Raw genomic sequence first — 13869 nt, 5'->3', positions numbered from 1 at the left:
AAACAATTTCTTAGCACAAGTTGCAAACAATTTCTTAAGACTAGTTTATACAAGTTCTACCCCGCCTTTATAAATGGACCCCTGCAAATAAATTCTGAGATTAGACTCCCAAATTAATCGGCTCATAGGACCGGGTGCCGAGTTATCAAAACAAAAAACCTTTTCCCCCACCATCTTCCCATTTCCTTTCTAAATAGCTATTCAAATTCATGATTCAATCACAACATTGAGGTGTGCAACTCTTAAGGATTGCACATCATATGCAACCTAATTATTAGGCCTTAGATTACAAAGAATTTATCAGGACCATTGAATTAGAGTATTCCTTCTTCACTTCATCACCATAAAACAGAAGAGAAACATTTTATTAATATTTTTCGTAATTTATATATAACATATCATCATCTGTAGACATTACATTCACAGCCATACTGATAACATCTCAAAACGCTATTAGATATTGAAAGCAAGATTTTATTTCTCTCCCTCCCACCACACCAATCTCTATTGCCCTCTCATTTGTAGCCCTCCTCAGAGTCAAACCCACCTGCAAAGAAATAATAACGCACAAACCAATGCTATGCCAATCGGTTCATTGCATCACATTTTATATATTATCTCATACGTTATTATTCTAAATAAATGAGTGTCATCACATATTCTCATTAACAATAAAGTAGTAACACATTACATTACATAATACATAAAGTGGTATTTAGCTTTTTTTTTTAATTTTTAACTTATTTTAAAAAAATAAATAAATAAAGAGTTGATATAACCCGAAAAAGTTAAAAAATTAAAATAATAATAATAAATAAATAAATAAATAAATAAAAGTGCTAAGAAACTAATCTTCCCAAATTACCCCCAAAATGTAATAAAATAATATCCTTGCCACATTATGATCATGTTACTGTATACATCCTGTGTACCCATAGTTATGACATTTAATTAAATTATTTTCGATTATAATTAAAAAATAAATAATGATTCTAATCAAATATCACATATATTTTTAATTATAACTAAAATAATAATTAAAATAGATACATTACAATCACCATAAATAAATAATAAAATTATAGCTAACATCAAAATAATTTACAATCAAATAAATTTCATAACAGGATCCTATAATAAAGAGTATTTATTATAAAAAATTTCATATAAAAAGTGGATGGTTGGGTTGACATTTTCTTTTTTTTTTTTAATATTAAAAAGGTTAAAGGGCGCCACAATCACGGGACAAATTTTACAAATTCCTATCCTTTTAGGGTCGAATATGAGAGGTATAGAAGATCACAAAAACAAAAACAAAATAATAATAATAATAATAAATGGCATTTATCATTAAATTTTATTTTCAAAACTATTGATATATATATATATATATATATAGTAGGAACTGAGGAGCCTGCTGTGTGCTGTGACTTTCTTTGTAACTTTCTTTTTGTTCTCAATAAAAAATATTTTTAAAAAAAAAATTGCCAATAAAAAAATAAAATATATATGATCCGATTATGAAGCTCAGGTGGATTATTTTATTTTTGGAAAATGTTTGGTAGCTCAAAATTTTGTGGCTCAAATGGCTCAAATCCCTCAAAACGACGTCGTTTTACACTCATTTACACTCAAAACGACGTCGTTTTGAGGGATTTGAGCCATTTGAGCCACAAAATTTTGAGCTACCTAGCATTGTTGTTTATTTTTTTATCATCAAAATAAACTCGATACAATTACTAGTCAGATCAGGATGCTGTGATAGCACCCTCCACAGGTCCGAGTAAATAGCTACGATTTAAATGACTCACACTACTGCGTCCACCAAAACGTTCAATAAAAACCCACAACAAAGCAAGCAAGATCATATCGTCAAATGTTACACATTCATTTTTACTCGTTTTGTATCCAAACAACATTTCTAAATCTACAAATATATACATACAATACAAATTCACATCAAATCTAACCAATATGCATATATATATATATATATATATTACCTTCGAAGTAGTGTAGGGGAAGAGGTATAAAGTGAGCGAGCGATCTAATTAATCGCTATCACTGTCGCTGCTGTCATGACCATGGTGTTTGTGTCCATCCTCGTGCTTCTTCTTCTTCTCCTTCTTCTTCTTTTGCTCACCTTTCTCCTCGTGATCATCATGATCACCATCACCATGGATCTTGCTCATGAACCCTCCTCCCTTGTGCTCATCTCCATGGTGCTCCGATTTGTGCTTCTCTCCTTCAGATTTGTGCTTTCCTCCTTCGTAGTGTTCCGATTTGTGCATATCGCCTTGGTACTCTCCCTTGTGCTCACCTTCCTTGTGTTGTTTCTCGCCTTCCTTTTGGCCTCCTATGTGGGGGGTCTCTCCTATCTTGTGTATGATTCCGGCCATTTTCACTCTCTTTAAATGGATGGGAAATTGGCGTAAGGATGAGTAAATCCCTGCAGTGATCTCTTAAAGTGTTTAATCCAACGGCTAAAAATAAAACTCACCAAAACGACATCGTTTTGGTGAGTAATTTGAAAAAAAAAAAAAAAATCAGTCAGTTCAAAATTCTCTCCATATGGCTCAACTATACAGACGGCGGGAAGAAGAAAACGAAGAACGAGAGAGCGAAGAAGAGATAGAGAGGCCGCTACTTCCTGCATCCCGTCGCCCCGCTGTCGCCGTCGCCTTGTCGTCGCCACTGTCCTGCCGCCGACCCCCTGCTCCAACCGAATGAAGAAAATATAGATATTTAGAACATACAATCCCTGTGATTATATTTTATATATATATATATATATATATATATATATATATATATATATATATATACATTATACAGTGAGAATTTGATTGTTACATGAAAATTTTGATTATAGAACAATCCTTGTGATAATATATATACATTATACATTATATATATATATATATATATATTTAGAACAATTCCGGGAGAATTTGATTATTTAGAACAGGTATATGATTATATATATATTATATAGATTTATAGATAGTTTAGGTATTTCCTAGATGAAATGAAAAATAATCCCTTTTTTTTTTTTGTATAGATCTATTAAGTAGTTAAATTCAAAATTTCAATCAACATATGTTTAGAACAGGTTCAGTCGGCTCCTTTATTTTCAAGTGCTCCTCAACTTCCTCCATTCTCGCCGAGTGTTCCTCAAGTTAGAGCTTCTTCGTCTCAATTTATGTATCCCACCTATGATGTAAGTTATTTTGATAAGAAGTTTTATTATCTATTTGTAGGTGACTATTATCATTTTAAATTGATATGTATTTGTTATTGTTGCAGCCAAGTTTTCTTCGTCACAATATGCCTATTTCAATGCCATCTATGTATTCTGTCCATGGAACCTATCAAGCATTGCTTAACAATGCAAGCGGTTATGACTCGCAAGCCTCAAATAGTCCCGCATGTAGTGAAGTAATTTATTTTTCACCTTTTCTCTTTTATTTTGTCATTCATTCATTTAAAGTTCCATTTTATTTTATGGTTCCTTTAATGTAATATTATTTTCTCTTTTTTTTAGGTACTATATGGTCGTGGTCGTGGTCGTGGTCGTGGTCGTGGGCGTGGGCGTGGGCGTGGTTGTTGGCATGGGCATGTGGATCACGCATCAATATCTTAGCGTTGATTTTTTTTGTTGGATATGTAATATTGAAAACTTTCATGAAATGTTGTTGAAATTTTTCTGAATTTTTTGTTCGAATGTTGCTGAAACTATTGCTCAAAATTTGCTGAAACTTTGCTTGAAATGTTGCTGAAATTTGGGTACAAATGTTGCTGAAATAATGCTGAAATGTTGCTGAACAGTTGATGAAATGTTGCTGAAAATTTGATGAAATGTTGCTCATTTTTTGCTAAAATTTTTGTTCAAATGTTGTTGAAACTGTTGCTCAAAATTTGCTGAAACTTTGCTTGAAATGTTGTTAAAATTTGGATTCAAATGTTGCTGAACAGTTGATGAAATGTTGCTGAAAGTTTGATGAAATGCTGCTCAATTTTTGCTAAAATTTTTGTTCAAATGTTGTTGAAACTGTTGCTCAAAATTTGCTGAAACTTTGCTTGAAATGTTGTTAAAATTTGGGTTCAAATGTTGCTGAACAGTTGATGAAATGTTGCTGAAAATTTGATGAAATGTTGCTCAATTTTTGCTGAAATTTTTGTTCAAATGTTGCTGAAACTGTTGCTCAAAATTTGCTGAAACTTTGCTTGAAATGTTGCTGAAATTTGGGTTCAAATGTTGCTGAAATAATGCTGAAATTTTGATGAAATGTTGCTGAAAATTTGATGAAATTTGTGTTAAAATGTTGCTGAAACTATTGCTCAAAATTTGCTGAAACTTTGCTTGAAATGTTGCTGAAATTTGGGTTCAAATGATGCTGAAATAATGCTAATAATGTTGCTGAATGTCGCTGGAATTTTGCAAAAAAAAATTCATGAAATTTTGGTTCAAATGTTGCTGGAAATTTTGTTGACATGTTGCTCTGAAATGTTGCTCAAATGGTGCTGATTGACAAACAAAGCAACCAAAGCAACCATTATTTCAAACAAAGCAACCATTCTTTGTTGACAATCAAAGCAAAGGCATGACCTATTAACAAACAAAGCAAAGGGTTGATACAAAGGCATGACCTGTGCATTTCAATCAACATTACAACAATCAACATTAATTCTTGATATTTAGTCCACAATCAACATTACACTTAATATTTACACAATCAACATTACAACAGCATTACACAATCTTACACTTCAAGTCAACATTACACTTAACATTACAACAACATTACAACAATCAACATTACAACAACATTACACAACCAACATTACCACATTGTGCATTTCAAGCCCACAATTTTACACTTAATATTTAAACAAGTAAAGAAGAAGTGCAAATCCTATCAATACTATTACAATGGCGTAGTGCAACTTTTCCCGAAGTTGTCTAATCTCTACAACCATTTGTTTCCTTTCCTTCCTAAACTCTGTAACCATCTCTTTCAGCTCATCATTGGATGCAATTAGTTCGTTGACTAAAGGCTTGATATTACAATTTTCATCGCTTTCCTCCCTTGCCATCTTCAACCATTCACGCTGCTTTTGTAAAGGCATCCACCACTCAAAGAAGCCGCATCCATTGGTGTTGTTGGAAGGGCAAGCAAAGTATACCATCCCTGGATTTTCCTTTGATTTTGAAATCCTGAATGCTGCTCTTATCCCGCAATGACATTTTCGGTTTCTAAACTGAATTTCACTAGTGTCACTCATAGATGCATTTGATGTTGACATTTTTTAACCTGAAATAACAACATATTATAAAGGTGAAATCAAATTAACCTTCTTCACCAATGTTAATATCTAGACAAGAACAATGGAACAACAAAAAAACAACAATGACACACCAATATCTACATTTAGTTCATCCCAAATCTTATACTTCCTTTTCTTTAAAAACTAACTCATAATTTACGAGAAAATTACCCCAATATTTCCTAGAAATTAGGTGTAACAATTCCAACACATTTTATTTTTTCTCTCATTTTTCCCCTCTTATTTTTTCATTTCAGTCTATTTGTTTCTGTTTTGTTGCAAAGACTGTTTTAGCTTTTGTGAAATCTCTTCTTTAAATGGTAATTCAATCAATCTACATTTTTCAATAGGATCTCATTTATTCTATTATGCTATTAATTGTATAATGTATCGTGCATATTGGACCCAAACTAAGAACATAAATTAAATTGTATAATAAAGAGTTTCTATACGTACAGATATATAAATTCAAGAAGGGGACTGCAATCACCACTTCTTTTATTTTAATTGTTTAATATCACAGGTACATAATTTGATTTCCTTAAAAAATTACTTCTAAACAAGGAACAATGGTTGAATATTAATATAAGGGGATGATACAAAAGGGTGCAAAAATATATAGCATTTCTCATTCAATATTCAAGAATCTATTGCACTAAACAAAGATCAACAACCACAAAATCATTGAATTTACCATTTTCTAATAGTTCAACTGTTAGAAATTTGGCGCCCATATGGCATTACCCTTTGAACCTTTTGAACCTTATCCATGTAAGTTTGAATTTGAATTCAAAACTTATTTGGATAACCACTCAGGATATCCATGTCTATCATATCAACTGATATGGATAGATGAGATATTATCCTATATATCTGATATGATATGGATATGGGTGATTAAGAGAAAAACAACGTATGTCGTATGTTTTTCCCATATACTCACTATCTCCCAAAATACAATGATCAAGAGCCATTTTACACTGTGACTTGTGTGGTGATATTCATTCTGTAATATCACTCCATTGCTGGGTTGATTGATCAGATTCAGGAAGCACGTGATTTACCCACGAGATCTTTCAATTCAAACTCTGCAGAAAAGGTATGACCATAATTTTTCATCCGCTGCGTTTACCTTAAATTTACATTGGTATCAGAGCATGAATGGGTATTTTCGTGTTTTTTCTAATCATGTGTATATTTTATATATATATATATATATATATATATATATGTGTGTGTGTGTGTGTGTGTACACATTATATACATGAATGTTTATAAAGGAGGAAAATGCCAACTCTCATTAGATTAAGAGCATAAAAAATCCTATTTTTATGTTCATTAATGTCATTTTTAATACCATAAATGATTTTATTTTGGAAAATGGAGTCTGCCAGTACCGAAATTGGACCAGAAAACACTCTGGAAGGCGGCACGTGGTCCGCACGTGCCACCTGACGCCGTGAGCCGCTTCCACGCGCCAGACGCGCTTCCGACGCGCTTCCACGTGCCATCACGCGTGCATCAGCGGCGCTATCCACGCGCGCGCCGTGCGCTGAGCCGCGCCGTTTTACTCCGCCGGCTTGGCTGCTGATGCATAAGGCTCTATTTGTTCTGGTTTAAATTCTGAATCACGTTAAATGGTCATAATTAATTCGTTATAGCTTTGTTTTAAGCGTAGTTGGTACCGTTAGACTCAAAATTAAATTTTTTATCTTCTGTAAAATTTTGAAAATTTTATAAAAATAAAAAATATTTTTCCTAAAATAATAATTCATTATTTCTGGTTTAAAATGCATCTGGTGCTGCATGATTAAGTTTCTAGGGCTGAATTTTTTTATTGTAGACTACTGTTGTAGTTTACTATTTACTGGTATAGTTATAGCATTTTATTAGATTCTGGAATATTTATTTCTAATTTTATGTGTGTTTATTAGTTATTTAAAATTCTAGAAAATTTCAGAAGTGATATAGTTTCTGTTATATAAAATACAGCATATTGTTATTTTTTGCCTAGAGTTTCTAAAATGTTGTAATTAGAATAGCATGATTAATTGTTATTTGTTTAAATTCCATTATTAATTGTGGCATAGCATGAGTTGGTTGTGAATCTATATTATGATGCTATTGTATGGAATTAGAATTTTTTATCGTTCTTTTAGACATGCCATAGTCAGTGGGAGGTTATTCGTTTGAGAAAAATCTTTGTAGATTAACTCCTGAAAACCAATATTTTGTGCATAAATTAAATTAAATTTTGGATAATTGTCACCTGTGGCGCAAGAGATGATTACGAGCATAGTGAATTTTCGATCTTGCGACTTGTGTAATATTGTCATTATTTAATTTAGATTTTTGTGGCAAAATTATATTATGTTAATCAAATTAATCCCAATGCGAATTTCTCTCTAAATTGACTTAGCTTATAGAAGTTAATTGGTTGACCTAGACTTAGTAAAGATGTTCAAATGTGAACAATATAATCCCATTCTTTAGATGAGCAAAAGTCTTGGAGACTTTAGGTCAAACATTAATTGAGCCAAAGTAAGGAAACATGACTCAAAGTCGTTGTGGTTTTGTTGCCTTGTTTGGCATAATAAAAACTAATGTGTGCGCTATGGTTAGCGGCACGCTACGTAGTTTTGGTTAGCGAGTTTTGGAGTTATGAAATTAATAAGCCCTCAATAGATCTGTATATGATCTTGACTATTGAGCTGCGCGGATTGACTTTGTAATTTGACTTGTAAATAATATTACATCATTGGATGAAGTAACATTCAAGAGTCACGTCATCCAAGAAATGCGAGCTTAAATAAATTAGCCACTAAGTGAAAAGATTAGCGCTTAGAAGCTACAAAATCTATTAACACTAAGTGAAAAAATTAGCACTTAGAAGCTGCAAAATCTATTAACACTAAGTGAAAAGATTAGCACTTAGTGGCTGCAAAATCTATTAGCATTGCCAACTTGTCTAAGTCTGGACACTTACTATTTCCACACTTGAGTGTGAGACATGAGGAAGGGCTTTTTTGTATGATTCCTTAGTTAGGCTAACGTTTTTTGAATAATATTTACCACTAAGCGTAAACGTTGCAGCATAATAATGAAAAGGTCAAGGCCGACAAGGTTATTATGTCTCTAAGAATTTGACACATGGCTCGTGAGAGCATTGTGTTAGTGTTACATTGATTGAAGTGTTACGTTCGGAAAAAGTGCACTAAGGAGTTTTTTAGTGTGTTACATTGGAGTGTTACGTTTGGGTTGGAAGTTTTTGTGTGTTACATTGATTGAAGTGTTACGTTTTAAAAAAGTACACTAAAATTTTATTTAGTGTGTTATATTGGAGTATTACATTTTTAGAGTGTTACATTGCAGTGATACGTTTGAAGAAAAAAAAGTATACTAGTGAATTTTTTTTAAATGTTACGTTTAGTAATTTCAACATTATAAAAAAATTCACATTTTGGTTATTTATGTAATTCACACTAGAATGAGATTTTTGGATATATAAGAAAAAAAAAATGATGACCAAACAGTTCATAAGGTCACCATTTATAATTTATTGGTGTTTCACCCTTTTTTAAAATATTTTTTCACAAATCTTTTACTTTTTAGATACATCTTAGTAAGGTGTATTTAAAAAAAAATTAAAAAATTGCTTAAAATTTTAAAAATATTAACTTAAAACAAAAAAAAAATACAAAAAACCTCAATTTTTAAAAATTAAATCCAAAAAATTAAAACAAAACACAGTCTCATTTCTGTTTTTAAAATTCGTTAAACATATAAAATACATTTTATAATTAACTTCATAAGTTAGTCACAGATGATCTAAATTTTATCATATAAGAACATCCCTAATATAAAATAGCTATAACGGCATGCGATAGTATTTTTTAGCAATTCGACTTCAATGTACCAATGTAAGGTTTTTTTTTTTTTTTTTTTTTTGGGTACAAACTTCTTTTTCTCCGCATTCACTCTTTTTGACACAATTATCTTACCCCTTGAAATACATTTTTTGTCAATACAATCCCACCAATAAAATAACGAAAACAAATCTAAAACAAATTTTTGAAAACCATAAAAGAGAGATCCCAACCAATCATTTTTACCCCAATTTGCATGTGAGAGAGAGTGAAATAAAACGTAGATTAAATCATTAATCTTTTTAATTTGAGTAAAATTCCACTTTAATCCTCATAAAATTAATCCCTACATTTCAATTTTTGGCAATCTAGACCAGCCCATAAGCCTCTACCAACACTAGACTAGTATACCAGTTACGAACTCTGTTGATCAGACTTTCGTTGGACTTTTAACATTAAATGGGCTAACTTGTCAGGTGTTGAACAATAATACTAGGCCCAAGGCCTCTTCTGATAATTTGACTGATAGACTAAGGCTCCCCACTGAGCCCAGCCCATCTAGGTGACTCATATAGGCCCACTTCCCAACCAAGGGGTTCGGCTTAGTGATAGGGCTTACCACCCAAAGGGCTACCCACCTAAGAGATTGTAAGTTCGAAACTCCCAAAAGCCGAATGTCTTAAACCTTGAAACTACTAGAGGTTTGTCCAATCATTAACTACAAGATTCAAAAATTTGGTCGAAATGCACATAAAATGACTTAGATTATTGCAAATGCAGGAGGGTTATCTATTATTTACATAGATTCATGCTCATACTTGCAATAAAAGAAGGATCCTCCATGCTCATGCTCATTGGAACTATTTAGTACAATTTATTATTAACTTCAGTTAAAAATTAACAATCAAAAAATAAAAATAAAAAACACCTCACTCACTTTTTAAGATAACAATTTTTCTAAATTTATTTAAGTTATTTCAACCTAATAAATAGAGTTACACTACACGATCTCTCAAAGTAAATATTAAAAAAATATATAATTACACTAAATCACCCCTTATATATATATAGTGATCCTAAACGCACGATGCTTGTGCAAAACATACTCCATGTAGAATCACATTCTCTACAATACTTTCTTGCAATAAGATGAATATATGAACAAAAAAAAGTTCTGAAATTTATAAAATTATTCCTTCTTTTTTCCATCAAAATTAATTTTCACCCAATTTCTTTTTCATTTCCCTCCTATTTTTAAAGTCCCAAAAAAAGATGAAAAATCCAAAATTCCTAAAATATTGATTTGTGATTATGTTTTAATTTTAAACAATGAATAACAATCATAATCAAACAATCAAAGACAAATTGACACAACAATTTAACGTGAAAAAAACACAATTGGAGCACCTCTAATTGTGATAAAAAAATATAATAAAAAAAAACTACGGGCCAAAATCACAAAACAATATACTAAGAAGACAAAAAGGAATTACACAAGATTACCTTCAATTACCTATCGAATCCACACCTAATTTGAACCAAACCTGATGTGTCTCTTCCAACACCGTCTTCACCATGGAACTACTTTGCCCAACATTAAATCTACAACGCCGATATCGAATCTATGACGATGAGCCACTTCGAAATCCACCAAAGCTTCAGGCTCAAGTTTCTCGGAATCCACTGAAAAACATCTCTCCCTTTGTGTATAAAAGAATAAAGACAAACCCCTTGATGATATCAATATGAAGCCTATTGATTTATTGACCACTTTCAAATTATCAAGGAAACACTTCTACAACACTCTCCAATATATCACACTTTGGTTGTTCTTTCTCTTTCAAAGTCTGGACGGGTTAAACCCTAAAAATAGCGAACGGCACACTTTATAGAAAATAAGAACGTGAAAACTGCTCGAGTGCACACTTCATCACTCAAGCAGTGTGAGTAAAGGCAGTGCAAAACATATAAGTCGATCGCTCAAAAGCACATTTCACCGCTCGAGTGATAAAACTTGTTTATCAAAAGTTCGCAGAGATGCTGGATTTCACCGTTCAAGCTCACAAATGACCACTCGAGCAGTCAAACAACGCTAACAAAAAACTCAATCCTCGTACATAGTCAGTGAAGTGACAAATATGAAAGCCTCAAGATCACAAACTCCTCTGTATAAGCACATTTTGGGTTAAATTCGCATCTAAACACTCACATATTCACTGAAACATAAGAGCGAATAAAATTATAACTAAAAAAAGTTTTGTTAAATAAAATTATCAATTATAAAAACCTAACAAAAGAGGTTTGGTAATGTTTTTCTTTTCGTTTTTCGTTTTTCTTTTTCTTGTTCTCTCTCTTTTTTTCCTCATTGTTTTTCCTTTCCTCTTGAAATTTTCTTTGCCATTTTTATTTTCCTTCTTCTTTACCCTTCCCTACGAATAAAATCATGCAAAACAAAAATGAATAGAAGACATTTAAATTTTATTTCTCTTTTCTCTTTTTCCTTATATAAATTTGATGAGGTATGAGATTCAAAAACAAAAACAAAAAGTTATGCAATTATTTCTCAAATGATGAATTTCGTTACGATTAATCATAAATTTGGATAAGAATATAAAAGGAGAAAGAGAAATGGTGAGTGAAACATTTTCCCCCACCAATCCCAAGGGTTGGCGGTGTGCCCTCTTATTACGACCCAAACCCGCCCCTAAGGATTTAGCATCGTAGCCGACCAGTAATCCGCGATAACCAAAGGCCTGCTTAACAGTAATGACAGTAGTACAGAGTAAGGGGCTGGCGGAAGCCAAATAGTAAATAAAATGTGTCTAATGAGCTGTGAAAATCTGAATGGAAAAAGACTTTATGAACAGAGCCACATTCATAACCAAAACATATATACACATATCATATACATAACAATAGGTTAGGGACCCAATCCCTTCACCATAACTGTACAGTCAAGTCTTATTCAATCGGCACAAAACAGAGCAAAAAGGTGATTTTGAACACCCCAAAACAGCCTTAGCTTGAGCGGACTTGGAACCTCGAAGTGAGGCACAACGGTTGGCTGGACAAAACATGAGCTTAACTGGATGCTCCGAGCTTAACTGGATGTTCCTAGCTTCGGTCCGGTGCCTGGCCACCTACATACATATATAAATAGTGAGCTAAAGCCCAGTAAATAACAAATGTGTAAAGGGGTTAAGAATGAATGTCCTTTCATTAATTAAAACAATCATTTGCATCAGTAAATCAGTTATTCAATCAGTGGCTCATATTTCATGCCATATCAGCCATTAGAAATCATAATAGTCATACGTGGTACGTCCAATAACAAAACAGTACAATAGGTCTTAGTAGATTGAACAGTCAGTTGATGGCCATCAAAACAGTAAACAGTAGTAGTTCCAAACATTGGAACTGACAGAAATCTTTGTAACAGTAGCAGTAACAGTACAGTAACAGTAAGTTGCTATGGATGCCACGAGTATAGTTGACAAGTAGGACAACATTCATTCAGTAAACAATGTCATTTCAGAAAGCAGTACAATTAATCATTCAGAAATAATTATAATTGAACGTATCTTTACAACATTGTTACTCACAGATTACTGGGCTATAGATAGGCTAGTCAGCGTCCTCGGTACCAACCCTACACAGTTGCAGAACGAACACACACTAAGTTACACACTTGGGATTAACAACTTAGCCCTTAACATGGCTTGGTGTGGTTCTATAACATTATCATCATCAAGATGCCTTAAAGATGGCCTAGGAATGCCTAGGATGGGATGAGGATGCAAAGATATACTTTAAAACACTTTCCAAAATTTGCTGAAAACAGGGGTCTCGCTCGAGCGTGGTTTTCCCCGCTCAAGTGGACATGCAGACAAAGAGGCTCCGCTCGAGCATGACTTCCCTCGCTCGAGCTGACTGTAAACTTATGAAAAAGTACTGGTTGCACGTTTTTCACGCTCGATGGACGCTCGACCCGTGATCGAGCGTGAGACTCAGACCCTCGCTAGAGCACAGATTACCTAACTTGAGCGGACTGCAAAACACATGAACTTCTAGGCATATGCATTTCACGCTCGAGCGTGACGCTCGACGCTCGAGCGAAAGTGCATGTACTCAGAGTGTACGCTCGAGCGTGAAGTCCTACGCTCGAGCGTGGATCAAAAATTTGGAATTTTCTAATTGATCCTTAAGCACAAAACTCAACCTCTAAAGCTTCAAATTCGATTTTTCTGGGCTAATTTTCTGGAAAACTTAGAAACCCATAATACAACATGTTTTAAAGATCATTTTATAAAATCAAGCCCAAAGGTGTGACAATTGAACACAATTTGTAATGTAAACTTGAAGAACAATGCAAGAACATAACATGCATGAGTCCTTATGAATTCCAATGCTCCAAAGCATGATCAAATACAAGATTGAGCTAAAAAACATGGTGAATTTCACGAGCACAACCAAAATGTGGACATGCATGTGGAAATTCTCATGAAAATGATCTCAAAACTCAATGATATGGACATGCATGCATACATTGCTTCTCAATTCAACTCTTTAGGCTATAACTTGACTCTAATCTCCAATATTTCCATGAACCATGCAAGAAACAACTTAAATTCACAATTAAGAGAAAGAATTCCCTACCTTAAGCCTTGAACTCCAA

General features: G+C 33.1%; 1 protein-coding gene across 1 annotated transcript; it reads right to left on the bottom strand.

The window, feature by feature from the left end:
* Positions 1-346: 346 nt before the first annotated feature.
* LOC145804048 (uncharacterized) lies at positions 347-2442 on the bottom strand. Its single transcript, XM_082897467.1, has 2 exons — positions 2004-2442; positions 347-547 (listed from the first exon to the last, which is right to left on the bottom strand). The coding sequence occupies exon 1, from the start codon at positions 2397-2399 to the stop codon at positions 2052-2054; it is 348 nt and encodes a 115-aa protein (XP_082753593.1). The 5' UTR covers positions 2400-2442; the 3' UTR covers positions 347-547; positions 2004-2051.
* Between the last annotated feature and the right edge of the window lie 11427 nt (positions 2443-13869).

Source organism: Camellia sinensis, chromosome 12 (assembly GCF_055761805.1).
Source record: "Camellia sinensis isolate YWXY chromosome 12, ASM5576180v1, whole genome shotgun sequence".
NCBI classification, from domain to species: domain Eukaryota; kingdom Viridiplantae; phylum Streptophyta; class Magnoliopsida; order Ericales; family Theaceae; genus Camellia; species Camellia sinensis.
The sequence above is the reverse complement of the archived record's forward strand: the minus strand, read 5'-3'. Positions and strand labels throughout refer to the sequence as shown.

What these genes read in the sequence shown, in the direction of transcription:
- LOC145804048 (XM_082897467.1), bottom strand. Translation starts at nt 2,399, where the DNA reads ATGGCCGGAATCATACACAAGATAGGAGAGACCCCCCACATAGGAGGC.